The 18,557-nt window shown below is 49.7% G+C and overlaps 1 protein-coding gene across 2 annotated transcripts; it reads left to right on the forward strand.

The window, feature by feature from the left end:
- Positions 1-474: 474 nt before the first annotated feature.
- On the forward strand, positions 475-17,285 carry LOC136534201 (MADS-box transcription factor 55-like). 2 transcript variants are annotated; one of them, XM_066526667.1, is made up of 8 exons: positions 475-813; positions 8,476-8,557; positions 9,285-9,346; positions 9,449-9,548; positions 9,640-9,681; positions 16,410-16,442; positions 16,543-16,700; positions 17,002-17,285. In XM_066526667.1, exons 1-8 carry the CDS (start codon positions 632-634, stop codon positions 17,009-17,011), a joined length of 669 nt encoding a protein of 222 aa, XP_066382764.1. In that variant the 5' UTR covers positions 475-631; the 3' UTR covers positions 17,012-17,285. The 2 variants fall into 2 exon arrangements, with proteins under 2 accessions (XP_066382764.1, XP_066382763.1); XM_066526666.1 differs by having other exon boundaries at positions 479-813; positions 16,401-16,442.
- The last annotated feature ends 1,272 nt before the right edge of the window (positions 17,286-18,557 follow it).

Genomic DNA, 18,557 nt, shown 5'->3' on the forward strand with positions numbered 1-18,557 from the left:
CATAAACAACGACCGGCGGTCAAGTGAGTGCCCTGCCCCCGACTCGGCTTGGAACATGTTCGGCCGATATTTCCGGGCCATAAACAACGACCGGCGGTCAAGTGAGTGCCCTGCCCCCGACTCGGCTTGGAACATGTTCGTTTGGTTGTGTCACGTCTAAACGGTCGTAAATTTTTAGATAAAATAGTTTTTTTTTACATAAATTATTCAATAGTATTTTTTTCACAAAAAAAATAATATCTTTTTACGAACAACAACGATACGATTCAGGCAACCGACCTGCCAATAGGAAAAGAGACCGCAGCGGCCTCGCCACTAGCCTCGCCTCGCTTTCAATTCCTGTTTCCTTGGAGTAGTGCCTGCCAATAGGAAAGGAGACCGCCTCGCCTCGCCTCGCTTTCAATTTCTACTGTCGCTTCGGGTCGCCTCCCTAGTCAAGTCCCTCCTTCCTCCCTTCTCCCCAATTGGTGGGTCGCTTTCGTACTACCTGGCTGGTGTGCCCATGGGCCTCGCGTTTTGGGGGGGCCAATTTCCTCGCGATGCATCCACCGGCCGGTTTTCTCCTGGAGAGCCATTCGTGGGTGTAGGAGGACGAGAGGAGGAGCAGTAGGCGGCGGCGGCGTCGAGGGAGATGGCGCGCGAGAGGCGGGAGATACGGCGGATAGAGAACACGGCAGCGCGGCAGGTGACCTACTCCAAGCGCCGGCGCGGGCTGTTCAAGAAGGCGGAGGAGCTCGCCGTGCTCTGCGATGCCGACGTCGCGCTCGTCGTCTTCTCCGCCACCGGCAAGCTCTCTCAGTTCGCGAGCTCCAGGCACGCGCTCACTTCGCTAGCTACCGTTGCTCAGCTCCACTCCGCCCATCCGACCTCGATCACATCTGCCGTTTTTCGAAACCTTTTTTTCTCGCCATTGTGTTTTCTCGTTTGAAATTATTATTGCAGATCTGGCTCTTCTTCTACCCAGTACCATCACGGTGCCTCATGGTGTTTCGGATCCTTGCACACTAGGGTTTCGTGCTTGGCTAGTGGCTACCTACAGATTTCTCTCTCGTCCTTCTTTCATAGGGTTTGGCTTAATTACGAGGGAATTCGTTTCTTCGAGTACGTACGGTTTCTATCCGTTGTGTGGAATTGAAATCGAGCTTCCCCTTGAACACCTAGAGCCTCCGTGTGTCGATTCTGGTGGATGCCCGTGAACTCCCTGACGTCCCATAGAAATGGGGAATTTTCTACAGTATTTCCCTAAGACCCGATCGCAAAGCTCGCAGATTACTTTTACTCTTTTACGGCGTGCTGAATTGCTGATAAATATATTGGCAGATTGCTGTAGCTCGTAGTACTATACTACATGTTGATGCCGACGAGAGCACTCTAGTGTCCGGTTAATTTTCTGCCCGCCGCATGTCCTGCTGTAAAAACGCTGCCGATAGAGCTGATCGAGCTCTTTGGATCACCGTGTGGCGGTCGTTGATAAGCTAAGCGGCGTGCTTCCCGGGCCGAGAGCTCATGGAGAACGGCCGTACCTGTGATTTGATGTGCCGGTTTGCCTCATGCACGAGACCTGATCATTCCCCCCGCTGAAGCCTTTCGTGATTCGTGCTGGTGGGATAAAACTATTCTGGACAAGTACTGCCGCTTGTGGCTGGTGCTGCCTCCGGTTATTAACCCATCAGGTTGTAGGTAGTAGCTCTTACCATATATTGCTATTGCTGCGCAAGAGAAATTTTAACATCTATTATTATAATATAAATATGTACGGCTTATTAGCAATATAAATATGTACGGCTTAGCTATAGGATGTTTGATTATGAGCGTTCGCCAATATATATTTTTTGTACTTCAGATTAGAAGACGCGTTCGCCAATATGCCACTTGCTTGATTCAATGTTCTTGTTTCTATATGGAACTCACATTTTACAGAGAGGGGAAAAGTAAACAAAATGTTAGAGCAACTCCCAAGAGATTCTTTATATCCTTCATAGTTTATAAAAATAGAGATTTTGGTTCAAAAAAAAACCCTCCAATAACCTCTTTAATTGGATCACCAAAATATAGACATCCTTTGTTCCGGATTTTTCGCTAGCCAGAGTGCGCACAAGATATAGAACAGCTATTATTGTTAATGAAAGATATAGAACAGTTATTGGAGGGTACAAAGATATATAAAGTAATTTTTACTCAAATGACTCCAAATGATGTTTTAGAGTAAATTTTTTAAAAGACTCTTCGAGATGCTCTTAGTTAACTAGATGAGCTTATGTTTCAAATTTATCTATTTGTGTTTCATATGAGATTTAATATGGTACAAAGCATGCGGTATGTGCTTTCGGGTTCTGAAACCTAGCATCTGATCAAGATGCCTCGATGTTTGCTACTGTGGCTGGTATAATAAGGCATGTTGGTGAGTACACTGCACAAATCTCTATGAAAAGGGTTCAATTTCATGGTTGCCCTTGGAGCTTGTGGCTCTAGAAACACTGCAAGAACTGCACGTTCAATGGAGGGGCACCATGGGTTTAGATTGTTCTGTGAGAGTTGATGAGGCTAATCTTTGGCATCTAACAGGCACGAAGGGGCTCAGCCACTCAATACCTTTGATTGGGATAGATCATAATGCTTTTTTGAGTTTGGTCATCTTTTTCAGTTTCTGTTGCACATTCGCCTTGCTAACTTACTTCTGGGTGCCTGTGTGTGTGTGGGTGGGTGATCTCCCCCCTTACACTCTGATAAATAAGTCTAGTGCTAAAGCACTTGTATCTTACTTTTCCTGCACCTTTTCACTTTCCTTGGCTTCCAAGTCTAGTGTTTCCAAGTCTAGTGTTAGGAATATGCTCAGCATTTACTTTAGTGGTTGGAATATGCTGTAGCAAGTGGGATCTCCCCTTTGCCTATAAAAGGCAAGGGAGTGTCATTGTAAAATTAGGCCATTGCATTTTTTCATTCAATCCAAGCGGCCAAGAGCCAAGTTGTCCTCTGGTAGTTCCAGATCTGAATCTGAGATCAAATCGGACTAACAATCTGGTATCGAAGCCGAGAGGGTTCTTGAGTGAGCGAGCGCCATGTCCACTGCCAGCCAGATTGCGAGAGCGCGCGCTGCGGCGGGTGCCAGAGTCGATGATCGCGCGACGCGCCTTGCTGCCGCAGAGGCGGCGGCGGCCAAGACGGCCAAGCAGGCGGCGGCTGCGGCCCAGGCCGCAGTAGCCGCGGGCCGCGGCCGCAACACTACGCGCCAAGATGGAGCGGGAGCCGGAGCCAGCTGGAGGATCGCGTAGCCCAGTCGAGCGCCGCCGCCTGTCACCGTCACCAGAGCGGCATCGTGGTCGGTGCGGCCGCTCCCTGGTGCTGCAGACGGTCTACCATGACTCTGGAGCGGGAACGCCGTGGCTGATGCTCACCAAGTCGAACTACCACGAGTGGAGCCTGCTGATGAAGGTAAAGTTGCAGGCCCAGCGACTGTGGGAGGCGGTTCACGTCGGCAGCGCGACTACGACGACGATCACCGGGCGCTGGAGGCGTTGTGCTCCATCGTCCCCACCGAGCTTGGCGCCTCCCTCGCCGACAAGGCTACGGCAAAGTTGGTGTGGGAATTGATCGCCGCGGCACGCATCGGCGGAGATCGTGTGCATCGGGCGACGTTGCAGCGCCTCCGAGGGGAGTGGGAAGGCCTCGCCTTTCAGCCTGGTGAGCAAGTCAAGGACTTTGCCCTTTGTCTTACCAATCTGATGGAACAGATGGCGCGCAACGGTGACACCGACCTCACGGAGGAGCGCGTGGTGGAGAAATTCCTCTGCTACATGCCGAGGAAGTACGCGCAGATCGTCATGTCGATCGAGACGCTCTTCGATTTCGAGCAGCTCACCGTCGAGGACGTGACCGAGAGGAGGGGCCTCACACCGAGTCGAGCGCCGCCGGAGGCAAGCTGTTGTACACGATGGAGCAGTGGCGCATCTTCGACAAGGAGGAAGGATCCGGTTTGTCCGGCTCCAAGGAGCGTCGCTGGTGTCCACGCGGCGGCAAGAAAGAGAAGGGACCCCGGGGCCAGGTTGGCGCTGATGGCGGCGCCACCGATGAGCGCAAGGCGACCCGGGATGACACCTGCAACAATTGTGGTAGGACTGGTCACTGGGCTAAGGACTGCCGCCTTCCTCCACGCCATGGTGGGTAGGCTCACGTCGCGTAAGCAGAGAGCAGGATGCCACCCTGTTCCTGGCGCACGGGTGCGTCGAGCTGCAGCAAGACATAGGGGAGGGAGTGAAAGGTCCAAGCTTTCCCCTTTCCGGGTCGGCTGGCTCCGTCGAGCTCCACCTCGATGAGCCGCGCGCCCACGCCTTCCTCGGCAAAGGTGCCGCCGATGACAAGATTGACGGCTGGTACCTCAACACCGGTGCGACGCACCACATGACTGGTTGGCGCGAGTTCTTCTCCGGCCTGAACTCTGGCGTGAAGGGCTCCATCAAGTTCGGTGACGCCTCCGCTGTCGAGATCAAGGGCGTCGACTCGGTCATCTTCAAGGCCAAGACGGGGGAGCACCGTCTTCTCACCGGGGTGTACTATATCCCGTCCTTGAAGAACTCCATCATCAGCGTTGGGCAGCTGGATGAGAATGGTTCGCTTGTGGAGATTGAGGACGGTGTGCTGCGCATCTGTGATAGAGGCCGCCGTCTTCTCGCCAAGGTGAACCGGGGAAGCAACCGCCTTTATGTGATGCATGTACAGGTGGCGCACCCCCTCTATCTTACCGCACGCCGGCATGATGAGGCGTGGCGCTGGCACGAGCGTTTCGGGCACCTTCATTTCGAAGCCCTGAAGCAGCTCGGCAAGAAGGAGATGGTTCGCGGCATGCCCTGCGTCGACCACGTCGATCAGCTCTGTGACACCTGTGTTGTGACCAAGCTGAAGCACTGGCCCTTCCCACGTCAAGCCTCCTACCGCGCCACCGAGCAGCTCGAGCTGGTGCACGGCAACCTCTGCGGTCCAGTGTCACAGACCACTCCTGGAGGTCGGCGCTACTTCCTACTGCTCGTCGACGCCGCCGCCCGCAATATGTGGGCCGTGCTGCTTGATTCGAAGGCGGCAACAGTGGATGCCATCAAGCGCTACCAGGCAACCGCGGAGAAGGAGCGCGGCCGCAAGCTTCGGGTGCTCCGCACGGACAATGGCAGTGAATTCACGGCAGCTGAGTTTGCGGCATACTACGCCGAGAAGGGGATTCAGCGCCACTACTCCGCGTCCTACTCACCACAGCAGAACGGCGTGGTTGAGCGACGCAATCAAGCGGTGGGGGCAGCGGCGCGCGCGCTCCTCAAACAGCGTGGCATGCCGGAGGTCTACTGGGGAGAGACCGTGATGACCGTCGTACACCTGCTCAACCATTCTTCGTCCAGTGCGCTCGATGGCAAGACGTTGTATGAGGCCTAGCACGGGCGCAAGCCAGCGGTCAGCTATCTGCGCATCTTCGGTTGCCTAGCCTTCGTCAAGGAGCTGAACCACGTTGGCAAGTTCGATGATCGTAGCTCGCCGGGGGTCTTTATCGGCTACGTAGAGCGGGCTAAGGCCTACCGCGTGCTCGACCCGGCGATACAGCGCGTGCACGTGGCGTGCGATGTTGTGTTCGATGAAGGACGTGGCTGGGCATGGGACAAGGCGGTGGATGACGGGTCGGCGACCGCGCTTCGCGACTTCACCGTCGAGTATGCGTGGGCTGGAGGTGCTGAGAAAGCACAAGGTGCATCTTCATCGACGTATGGGTCTTCATTACCAGCGCCGACCTCTTCACCAATTCCGCCTTGTTCGCCATCACCAAATCCGGGGGAGCTCGGTAGCCCATCGGCGGTGGTCGGCAGTCCATCGGTAGCAGCTCCGACCCCTCCAGCACCGTAGTCGATCTCTCGGACTTCTACATCATCGTAGCCGATCTCTCTACCATACCAGCCGACCTCCTCGACGTCTTCTACCTCGCCCGCTGCGACACCAACGCACGCAGGGCAGCCGAAGGTCGAGTACGCCACACCGCTGGAGGATGATGAAGACAGCCTAGACGCCTACTATGATGATGAGCCTCTGCGATACTGCACGGTGGCAAGCATCCTCGGCGACCAGTCTTCACCGGACCAACCCGAGAGGCTCCTCGCCTAGCTTCATCTAACGCACGCCGGTGAGCCGACCACTTACGCTGAGGCGCAGGGTGATCCGGCGTGGCGGGCGACGATGGAGCAGGAGCTCAAGTTCGTTGAGCAGAACCGCACCTGGGAGCTAGTGCCACTACCTGACGGCCACCGCCCTATCACCCTGAAGTGGGTGTTCAAGTTCAAGAAGGACGAGCTGGGCACGGTGATCAAGCACAAGGCGCAGTTGGTGGCGCACGGCTTCGTTCAGTAGGAGGGGATCGACTACGACAATGCCTTCACCCTCGTGGCGCGCATGGAGTCAGTCCGTGTCCTCCTCGCGCTGACGTCTCAAGAGGGGTGGCAAGTCCACCACATGGACGTGAAGTCCTCCTTCCTGAATGGTGACCTCAAGGAGGAGGTTTACATGCGCCAGCCACCTGGCTACGCCGTCGCCAGAGAAGAGGGGAAGGTGTACCACCTGTGCACGGCACTCTATGGCTTGTGTCAGGCACCGCGCGCCTGGAACGCGAAGCTCGACACCACACTCAAGAAGATGAGCTTTAAGCAGAGCGCGCATGAGGCGGCGATGTACCGGCGGGGCAGCGGACGCAACATTCTACTAGTCGGCGCCTACGTCGACGACCTCATCATCATTGGCGCTGAAGAGCAGAAGGTGGAGGTGTTCAAGGCGCAGATGAAGGAGGCGTTCGACATGAGCGACCTCAGCCTCCTCAGCTTCTACCTTGGCGTTGAAGTGCGCCAGGATGCCACCGGGATCGCCCTTCGCTAAACCCACTACGCCAAGCGCATCCTTGAGCTCAGCGGCATGATAGGCTGCAATCCGTCCCACACCCCGATGGAGAAGCTCAAGCTGAGTCGGGAGAGCACGGCGGAGGAGGTTGATCCAACCCATTACCGGCGGTTGATCAGGACCTTGCGCTACCTGGTCCATACCTGGCCAGTCATTGCGTTTGCCGTCGGATACATGAGCCGGTTCATGGAGCGGCCAACGATGGTGCATCTGCAGGTCGTCAAGCGAATCCTGTGCTACGTGGCGGGCACCCTCGACTACGGTCTTCACTACGGAAGGGCCCTTGACACGGCACGGTTCGTCGGCTACTGCGACAGCGACCTCGCCGGCGATGTGGATACTAGCAAGAGCACAACCGGGACGATGTTCTTCCTCGGTGATTACTTGGTCAGCTGGCAGTCCCTCAAGCAGAAGATGGTGGCCCTCTCAAGCTATGAAGCGGAGTACATCGCCACCACCACTGTCGCAACACGCAACACAGGCGTTGTGGCTGTCAAGAATGCTGGCAGAGCTCCTTGGCAGGAAGGTGGATGTGGTTGAGCTGAAGGTGGACATCAAGTCTGCTCTAGCTCTGACTAAGAACCCTGTCTTCCACGAAAGAAGCAAGCACATCCGCATCAAGTACCACTTCATCAGAGATTGCTTGGAGGACGGTAGCATCAAGGCTAGCCACATTGCCACTACTGATCAGCTGGCTGACATTCTCACCAAGTCGTTGGGGAAGTCCAAGTTCTAGGAGATGAGGGAGAGGATTGGGCTACAGCAGATCACCTCCAGTGCTCGGCACAAGGCTTCGGGGGAGATTGATAGATAAGCCTAGTGCTAAAGCACTTGTATCTTACTTTTCCTTCATTTTTTTTACTTTTCTTGGCTTCCAAGCCTAGTGTTAAGAATATGCTCAGCATCCACTTTAATGGTTGAAATATGTTGTAGCAAGTAGGAGTCCCCTTTGCCTATAAAGGGCAAGGGAGTGTAATTGTAAAATTAGGCCATTGCATTTTTCCATTCAATCCAAGCGGTCAAGGGCCAAGCTGCCCTCTGGTAGTTCTAGATCTGAATCTGAGATCCAATCAGGCCAACACACTCGATTCATTTTCTCTCTTTTAATACAAAGACTTGTAGATCTCTTGTGTTTGAGTGAAAAAAGTATATGTTATGTGATTTAATCTGATTTTCTAGCTAGCTGTTTTACCTTATGTCTGCCTTGATTGATAATTAATACATGCATGTCACTTAATCCATACATTTCCATGTCCAACACTGTATGTGACTTATACATAATACTAAAAGACTAGACAGAGGCTACTAAATATATATGACACCACAAATGCCTCTAGCATAGTACTGACCTTAGACCTGGTTGCAACATGGAATGCTTTTCTTAATTCCTACTGGAACCGAATTGTTTTCCTATTAAACTTCTGCATTTCAAGCTGACTCCTGAAGATGCTGACATTGCTATATTTCTGTGTTTTCAAATTTCATATCCTCCTTGCCATTCTAAGCTTCCTTTGTATGTTTTCATTATTTACTGTTTGCTTTTGCTTTTTTGAACAGTATGAATGATATCATTGACAAGTACAGTACACATTCTAAGAATCTGGGGAAATCACATCAGCAGCCTCCGATTGATTTGAATGTATGATTGTATGTTATGTTAGCAATATTTTTCTTAATTTTTTCCTTGATCTTTTCTTACTAGTGGGCTAGTAGTGTAAAGCATTTTGACAGGAAGGACAGATGTAAAAAAAGTTAGAAATGTATGGGAAGTCTAGTAGGTCCACATACAACAACTACATTTTTGTTGTGCAAATGACTTAATGAGCTACCTTTTTGTAGTTCCTTGTGATTAACTCATGCATCTTTTGGCCAATTGTTAGCTGATGCAAACTTTCATAGATCTTAGTATAAAGTATCATTGATCAGAGTACATGAGCATTGGAAGGCATACTCAAATAAGGGGAGAGATACATTGAATAAAGATTGCAAAGTACTCTTTTATGTTTGATCAATTATTCATGAGCAATTTTAGTGTCTACAACTACTTTTATATAACCATCTGTAGAAAACTCGATGTTTACCTTCTGAAGAGAAGGAATTGACTGATAAATTTATCAAGCTATCCTTTTTTTCCTTCAACATGATATGTCAAGATACACGTTGGTGAACTAATAAGTGTTTCTTCATAGTACCATATAGTACTCAGTATTCCTTACAATCTTATTGTTAATCAGTCTAGGACTTCTTATTCTCCAAGTGTAGTTTGCATGCACTACTGTCACGAGAATTAACAGTATGTATATGTATAATTAATAATGTTTGATTTAACTTATATAGTAATCCTATTTTCCCTTATAAATTTTCAGGTAGAGCAGAGCAAGTATACTGGTTTGAACGAGCAACTTGCAGAAGCAACTCATGGACTTAGGTTATGTTTTGTTCCATATTGATTATGTGATTCAAAGAATATTTGTTTGAGAGAAAAGGGACCCTTGAAGCTAACAAATGACTTTACTGTTCGATATTGTAGACAGATGAGAGGTGAAGACCTTGAGGGATTGAGTGTAGAGGAATTGCACCAAATGGAAAGGAAACTTGAAGCCGGACTGCATAGAGTGCTTAGTACAAAGGTAGGGTGACTGCTCAAGGAATTCTACATCCTTCAGATTCTTGTTTAAGTTTGTGTATAACTGTTTTTCCATACAATGCATATCTCTTCAGGACCAGCTATTCACACAACAAATCAGCGAATTACAACAAAAGGTGAGAAATGATTATATAACCTGATTGCTTTTGTGAATTTTATATCAGATAATGTGTAGTGACAAATTATTGGCGTTCAGTGCACAATGACATTTTAATTAAGTTGCTTGTTTGAGATCTTGCCATTTCATCTATATGCTATTGTACATGAAATTTCTATCAAAATTGAAGTTGCAAGAATCTTGGAAAATATTGTGGAGTAACCAAAGGAAGTGGAGGCGAAGCTAAAGATACTTGGTGGTGGAACGAGGAAGTCCAAAGGGCTATTAAGGAGAAGAAAGATTGTTATAGACGCTTGTACCATGACAGGAGTGTGGACAATATAAAGAAGTACAAGGTGGCAAAAAAGACTGCAAAGCGAGCTGTAAGTGTGGCAAAGGCTAGAGTGTACGAGGATCTTTACTAACATTTGAGTACAAAAGGAGAGAATGACATTTATAGGATGGCTAGGGTTCGTGAGAGAAAGACAAGGGACTTCAACCAAGTTAAGTGTATTAAGGATGAAAGGGAGCATCTCTTGGTAAAGGAGGATGAGATCCGACATCGATGGCAAGAGTATTTTGACAAATTGTTCAATAGTGAGAATACGGACACAACCTTTCAGTTGGATGACTCTTTTGATGACACCAATGGGCGTTTTGTGTGGAGAATCTGAGATCAGAGAGGCGTTGAAAAGGATGAAAGGAGTAAGACGATGGGATCGGATGGTATCCCAATTGAGATGTGGAGATGCCTTGGGGACATAGCTATAGTATGGCTAACCAAGCTGTTTAACCATATTTTTCGATCGAACAAGATGCCTGACGAGTGAAGAAGTATATTGGTACCGATCTACAAGAATAAAGGGGGTATTCAAAGTTGTACTAATTACCTAGGAATTAAGTTGATGAGGCATACTATGAAGCTATGGGAGAGATTTATCGAGCATCGCTTGAGAGCAATAACGCGGGTCTCTATGAACCAATTTGGTTTCATGCCCGGAAGGTCAACCATGGAAGCCATTTTTTTAATAATACAAGTTATGGAGCGGTATAGGGAGAAGAAGAAGGACATATACATGGTTTTTATTGACTTGGAGAAGACTTATGATAAAATACAAAGGAATGTTATGTGGTGGGCTTTGGACAAACATAAAGTCCCAACGAAGTACGGTGGATGGTGTGCACTAGCACGATCAGCTCCCATTCGTATGAAGCTAGGGAGCGGTGTCGAGGTGGCCACCGGCCAGTTGAAGAAGGCTATGGGGTGTTTGTCTTCGAGCAGTACTACACCGAAGCCATAGGTGGACACGTCACACTTGACGATGAAGGGCCGGGCGAAGTGGGGAAGCGCTAGCACCGGTGTCGTGATAATGGCTGTGTTTAGGGCATCGAAAGCCATAGTCGCCTTTGTGGACCACAGAAACCCCTCCGTGAGCAAGGGCACAGCGACACTGCTGTAGTCGAGGCCGAACCTGCGATAGTAGTCCGCAATGCTGAGGAAGCCGCAGACCGCGAGCATCGAGGGAGGTAAAGGATAGTCCCGCACAACTTGGACCTTGGGGCTTCTATTGCAATGCCAACCGCCGAGATGTCATGGCCCAGATAGGCGATGGAGTCCACCCCAAAGGCGCGCATGGAGCGTTTGTGAAAAGACGATGCTGCTGAAGCGTGGCGAGAATGGCGCGTACATGACGGAGGTGATCAGCCCACGTGTTGCTGAAGATGGGGATATCATCGAAGAATAGCACAAAGCGATATAGGAACGACTGCAGTATTTCATTCATCGAGGCCTAGAACTTCGCTGGCACATTGCACAGCCTGAACAGCATGACCAAGAACTCGTACAGACCGGCTCGCGCGCGACGGGCAGCCACGCTGGCGGCTGCGCCGCTAGCCCTAGCCTCAGCCTACCGGTGACCACCCAGGCACCGGTAGCCACCAATCCAGCGACGGACGCGGCCTCAGATGGGGCATCGCCGTCCTCCCTATCCCCACATGCCCTACCCTTCTTCCCCGCCAGTCGGTCAGTAGGTAGGAGCAAGTTTGTGCGCTGGGAGGAAGACCCCTGCTGCCTCTGCTTCAACTACCTAGCGCATGACCATGTCGTCGCTTAGTGTCGCTATGTTCCCGCTGCCTCCATTGCCGGGGTACTAGCCATCGAGCCTAGGCGTGCAAGCGAGGTCGCTTGCTGCCGCGCAAGCATTCATCCTCAAAGGCCGGGCTCGGTCGGGGTGCTTCTAGGACGCGTCGCCACGCCGGACCTAGGAGACCCAACATGTCGCAGGGACGTCACGTCATGCCAAGCCATGCATCGCCACCGTTGTTGCCTTCATCGCCCGTCGCAGCGGCACCACAACTATACACTGCCGCTATCACCACCTCCAGGTGACACTGATAGTCGACCCAAGGTTGTGGTCTTCGTCGTCCCAAGGTATGCAGAGCTCGCTGCGTCTAATGCGGACCTTTTCCCTTGTTCTCATCGTGCTCGTTGGTGGGACTTGGCCGGCCGTCTCGCTGGTGGAGTTCCGGGCGCACCTTTCCTCAATGTTCCATGTGTCTGAGGGTGCGGCCAACGTCTGTGCCTAGCTTGAGGCCCCCTCTGCACGTGAGCATTAGCAGGACGACCGTCCTAGCTTGTCGCGTGAGGTAGTTGGACTCGAGGCCGAGGCGAACCTGGTATTGTGGAGCCAGCCGAGACAACCCCCACTGGCAGCAGACACGACGTTGGACCCAATGTTGGTTGAAACGGCACTCAAAGATCCCCTGCGGTCGACACTCCACTTGGCCATGTTGCGAGATGGCCACCAACATGGTCGATGACCCCTAGCGACGTCCAGTAGATGAAACAATCCCGATTTCCATGAAGGGAAATCCACATTCAAAGTATAACGTGATAGTCCCAGATAATCATTCCATCACATTATCGAATAACAGTTGACATCACAGTCATACATCGAATACCTGTCTCAAGAGAGTACAAATAGCAAGGTTTACTCATTATTGCATCGCCACTTTGCGGAATCACTTAGAGCATGCAACAACGGGAACAACATCAAGTAGAACGACAGCGGGCGTCGACTCCATCTTCATAAACCAAACTCGAGCGTAGAACAAGACCTCTAATCCTCCCAACCATCTCCCTGGAAGTCGTACTCAGACTCAGAACCTGCCAAACAATTAGCAGTACGATTTGTACTGGCAGCTGGCTCCCACTCTATGCTTTGCGTTTGCTTTGTGGAAGTGGAATGCAAGGTAGAGCAAAAGACCTATTTGTGGCTATGGTTTCCTATGTAAGTATGTCAAGTTTTAATAATAATTCATCATGTTTTAACCCGTCTCATCCACACGTTCACCCATCTCATCACACACATCTCACCCCTCTCACACTCTCTAGGCGATAAAGACGACTCCCTCTTGTGCCTTGCCCCATCGGCCAACGCCGGAATCCAACACCAAACCCGGGGGAAGAAAAGAAGGGACTCCACTCACTAATCAAGGGACGCATAAGTCATAGGAATGTCCATATCTGCGGACGCGGCTATACGTATAGATCGATCAACTTTGCAGAGCTTGTACACATGGAAATCCACAAGATCACCATCATCGGCGGTGCCTCCCCTAGGCTGATGCCGACGGCCTCCCAACCGGTGCGATGCCACCCTATCACTCAGCCCTGGGCCACCCCGGAGTCCATTGGCACACTGAGATTGTTAGACGCAGTACCGGACCACCAGAGGTCACTACGCTGTCTTAGGAGGGTGTGGGTCACGCGCCCATACCTCCCTACACTCACCCACTTTCATCCCAATAGTAGTGGCACCGTCCTAGTTGGTCGGGTAACCGTCTCCCACCCGAATTGGAGCGAGTGGTGTGCACGACTATGATCCGGTTCTCTCGACATACCAGTCCTTAGTGGGACCAGACAAGACATCTTCTCAAGGGGCCAACCAACGCCCCGTGTCTCGACGGCACCTCCATCCTAGGCCTTCATCCCACAAAGACACTCCACCCCAGGACCTTCTCATCCCACATGCACGTGCCAAGGTACCTCTCGTAAGGGATGCCCAAGTCGCATCCCTCAGCAAGACTCATCCAACGACAAGTCGTAGAATCATGTCTGGTCGACTCGACCCACACCACACACCCAAGACGCACGCCAAGATCTCCCCGGTTATTACCACATTATCGGCATCATGTGCCTTAACCACTCACAAACAATCTGCCATCAAGCATCACATCACAGATATAATGCGTAGTAGAAGTAGTAGCAAGTAAGTAAGCGAGCGTCTAGCCTAATAGCGGGTGTGTAGGGTATAGGTTGCGACAAGGTAATGGCTCACAAGCAATTCTACCATGCAACCTATCATAGAACATTTGCATAAAAGTAAAGCACAAGCATCTACATTATAGCATGTCTAATAGGATTCTACGAGGTTGGGTGGGACGTGGCACCTACAGGCAAGTCATAGCCAAGCTCCTCGTGTAGTCGGGGTCGTACTCGTCAGTTTACGGCTCCTTCGGGTCTACCAAACGATCCATATAGCTGCTATAAGCAACTCCTATAGATGATCACAAAGAAGCAATAGAAAATCAAAAGACCCAAATGCACTCAAACATAAGCCTATGACGTAGAGTTTATTTTTAGAAAAATTTGAACACTGGTTTCATATTTTTCTGAGGTCAGATGAATTTTCTAAGTTTAAACCATTTTCCGAAAAAGAAAAGGGGTGAATTAATCAGGTGATTGTTGTGATAAAGTCTGTTGCGTTGCATGTATTCTGTTTTAGGCGTGTCCTAGATTAGTGGTGAGCGCGGCCAGTTCAGCGCCGTGCGCGTCTTTCTTTCCATGCAAGTGTGCGTGTGTTGAAGCTCGGCCCGGTAATGGCGGCCACGTTTCGGCGCTGTGGGATGGCACAGCAAGAAGATCGGGATGTGGGCGATGGTGTTCGTGGCCTTACCGAGCCTGTAATGGTGTGAGTCAATAAAAGGAGAAAACAAGAAAAGCAGCAGTTGTGTGCGCTGCGCAAAACTCTCGGGCTTTCATCTGTTCGTCGCGAGTTCACAGAACGTGAGAGGGAGAGCGAGCGTTCCAGCGAGAATTGATCTTGATCTAGTCACAACAGTGGTGACACGTGGCGCTTCTTGATTGGCTCGCGGTTCAACAGAGGCTGGCAGGTGGGACTGGGTCAACGGTCAACGGTTGACCGGGCTCGGGCTGGGCCAGGTATTGGGCTAGATCTAGGCTAGTCTAGGTCGGGCCGGCCTGGACACGTGTCAGACACTGAGCTGGCCACGTGGCCCGGCTGGGCTCCTAATGGGCTCGGGTCCATGGGGTTGGTCCATGGTGGACTCAAGCGCGTGGGTCCATGGACCGCAGGCTTGGTCCGCGGTGGACCGCGTCCATCTCTCCTTTTCCTCCCTTCGGCTCACGGTGCAGAGTGCACCGAGCGGCTTAGGCGTAGTGGCTCCTTCATCTCTGTCTCGCAGCGGCGCTCCTCGCCGATGGCGAGCCCGCGCGTTCTCGCGCTGTGGTGGCTCGATGAGGCTGCTACGGGGTTCCATGGCATCGCGGGGCCATGGGGAGCTCGCCAGGGGGGTAAAGGCGGCCGGCAATGGCGTCGCGGCGGCGGGCGGCGGCGTGGGGTTAGCGGTGGAGGCGTTCGGGGCCTTGACAGGGCTCCGGTGGGGTCCTTCAGCTTCCTGGTGGTCCAGCGGGCGTGGCTAGGGTACTAGGCGAAGCTCTAAAGGCGCCAGTGAGGTTCAACACATTACAAATTAGAACGATTGGGAAGGATTCGTACATCACAAATTCAGTACATCACAAATCAGTACATCACAGACAAAGAAGGATTTGTACATCACAAAGAAGAACGATGCATATGTTCATGGGATTGAGAAGGAATACACCTAGTCATGGATCCGTCGCCGGGCGCACCTTCTTCCTTCTTGCCGCCGATGAATCTGGATCCACCTCCATCGGGCACCAGCACTCCGGATCCGAACGAGGGTCTCAGGTGTAGCGGAAGCGCACCTCGGCGGCGGCATCGATCCATCGCTCATCGCCGACGATGTAGTCTCGCCCTTCCCAGTGGAACAGGCACGGGTCGACGACGAGGTAGTCGCACCCCTCCCGGTGAACAGGCGTGGGTCGACGACGAGGTGTTGCGCCCCTCCCGGCGGAACAGGCGCGGGTCGACGGCGACAAAGATGGTGAAGCCCTCGGTGCGGAGGTAGACGACGCGGGAAGGGGGAGGGCCCAGCGGTGAGGGAGGTCCAGCGGGGGAGGAGCGAGCGGCGCAAAGGAAATCACGGGAGGAGAAGAAGTATATGCGGAGAGAGAGAATGGATAGAGGTGTGGATTGGATGGATGTGAGTTTGGAGTTAACCGAGATACATAAAAAATTTGGGTCCGACTGTGGATCAGTGCCGGCTGACACTACAGCCCGACAGTGATAAACATCAATGTCGGATTGTACTAGCAACCGGCAGTGATAATATCTATCACTGTCGGTCGGTATAAAATTATGGCGGTGATAGACTTTTCCTTATTAACCGGCAGCTGATGTATCTATCAGTGTCAGGTTTTAAAATTCCGGATAGTGATATGACCAGCAGTGATTGCTTATTCTGTAGTAGTGACATTGCTCTTCTATGATAATCAATCTATTATTACATGCAATTCATATTCCTTTACATAAAATCTTATATTTATTTGACTATAACATCCGTTTCTTGTAGGGCACACAGCTGGAAGATGAGAACAGGCGTCTAAAAGAACAAGTAACAAATCATATTTCTCTCTATATAGCACCCGGACTTCGAGTGTATCCCCTGGCAACAAAGAGCATGTTTATAATTCCTTTCTTATTCTTATAAGCAGATGCCTCAGGTGCTAACGGCTGGCACAATGGTGGTTGCTGCTGGTGCAGAAAATATCCTCACTGAAGATGGACAGTCGTCTGAATCTGTAATGACTGCATTGCATTCAGGAAGCTCGCTCGATAATGATGATGGTTCTGATATATCCTTGAAGTTATCGTGAGTGTACTCCAAAGCATTTATACTTTGCATAAGCAATTATGAAACACTTGTTTATTACCTCGTTGAAGGTATTTGACGTTTTGATACCTTGCTACATATTTTAAGGTGGTTATTACTTTTAAGGCATGCTCAATACCCGCTCAGCCAATACTGGTTATAGGATGTGAATAGTTACATCTGGAAATAGAAAGGATTTTCATGAAAAGTTAAACAGTACATGCATGGTTTTCTTTGTACCCATTGAATTCTTAAATTCAAAGGGGTACGCACTACAACTATGAACTCTTTGACCATGCAGGTTGGCTTGAAAGGAAGCAGCATCGCATATTATCTGCATGAGTGGGCGAACATCAGTGATCCTAAGAAGAGAGACTGGGATAGTCCCATACGCGAGATTGGTTTAACTAGATCTGATATCCTTGTGCGTGTCTGTAGTTCAAAGTAACTAACGCTACATTTGTAAAGGTGTATGAGTTATCTTCGTTCTAAAAATCTGTATTGATTCGTTGCCGGTGCTACATTGTTCGTGTATTATGCACTTAACCATTATATGAAACCTATGGCCTAGAGCTTATTAAGGAAGCACAGCAAATCTTCTGTCCAATCTCCTGTACCTAAAAACTAGCAGCATTTGTGAAATTCAGGTGCAGCAGCAGGTAGTTTATCAATTTTGCTCTAGCTAGAATTTTTAAGAGGATTTCTAAAAACTGCCTTATCTCTCTTAAAGAAAGAAAGAACTCAAATTTTGGATAATCTTGCAACAGTGATTTTCTATATTCTGGAAATGTTGTAATTAACAATACTAAAACAACTTATAGAGAAGACGTGACATAAAAGATCTATTGGACTTGTTCTTATTTTGCATATTCTCAAGATCTTATTTGGGTGCTTGCCTCAATCCACGTATTGGAGTGGATTAGGGTTTTAACACACGTGACAAGCCCCTAATGGTTTCTTTAACACTAAGACTGCTTTTTTCTTTATCAACCTAAAGAAAGAAGAGAACCCAAATTTTAGATATTCTTGCAATAGTGCTTTTCTATATTCTGGAATGGTTGTAATTAACTCTCCTAAAACAACTTATAGAGAGGACGCAACATAAGAGATCTATTGGACTTGCTATTATCTTGCATATTTTCTAGGTATCGTATCCACTTCAATCCACATGTTGGAGTAGATTGTGATAGAAATTAGACTAAATTCCACCCAATCTACTCCAACACACATGACAAGCCCCTGATGTTTTCTTTGACACTAAGAATATTTTTTTCTTTATCAAAATTCACACTAAGACTGTTGGTTTAGTATGTGTCGATGAGTAGCCTATCTCTATACCTAAAAAAACTAGCATTTATGAAATTCAGGTGCAGTAGCAGATTTTTTTTTCTCTCTTGCTCTACTTTGAATTTTTTATAGGATTTATAAAAGATGCCTTATCTCCCCTAAAGAAAGAAGAGAATCCAAATTTTAGATAATCTTGCAACAGTGCTTTTCTATAATCTTGCAACAGTGCTTTTAGATTATCTCCCCTAAAGAAAGAAGATAATCTAAGGGCTTCTCTAGAAAATCCGAAGCCATTTTGGAGAAGTCACAATGGTTCCTCCAAAACGGCTCTAGCTCTTTTTTTTTACTGAAAAAACGGCCTCTCCTACTAAACCGAACCGTTTGGTAGGGCTCCTCTGCAAGAGCCAGAGCCGGAGAGGAGGCTTACCAAACGGGTTCTTACAGAGAAGACATAATGTAGAAGACTTATTGGACTTCTCTTGTCTTGCATATCACTTAAGCCTTATTTGGATGCATTCATATCTACCATAATCCATGTGTTGGAGTGGATTTGATAATAAATAAACTAAG

Source organism: Miscanthus floridulus, unplaced genomic scaffold (assembly GCF_019320115.1).
Source record: "Miscanthus floridulus cultivar M001 unplaced genomic scaffold, ASM1932011v1 os_1664_1, whole genome shotgun sequence".
Classification (NCBI taxonomy): Eukaryota; Viridiplantae; Streptophyta; class Magnoliopsida; order Poales; family Poaceae; genus Miscanthus; species Miscanthus floridulus.

Excerpts from the sequence above, each read along its gene's own strand:
- LOC136534201 (XM_066526666.1), top strand. The coding sequence starts at position 632 with ATGGCGCGCGAGAGGCGGGAGATACGGCGGATAGAGAACACGGCAGCG. Across the intron at positions 9,347-9,448 it reads GAAGCAACTCATGGACTTAG|ACAGATGAGAGGTGAAGACC; the intron begins GTTATGTTTTGT and ends TCGATATTGTAG. Across the intron at positions 9,682-16,400 it reads TCAGCGAATTACAACAAAAG|GGCACACAGCTGGAAGATGA; the intron begins GTGAGAAATGAT and ends CGTTTCTTGTAG.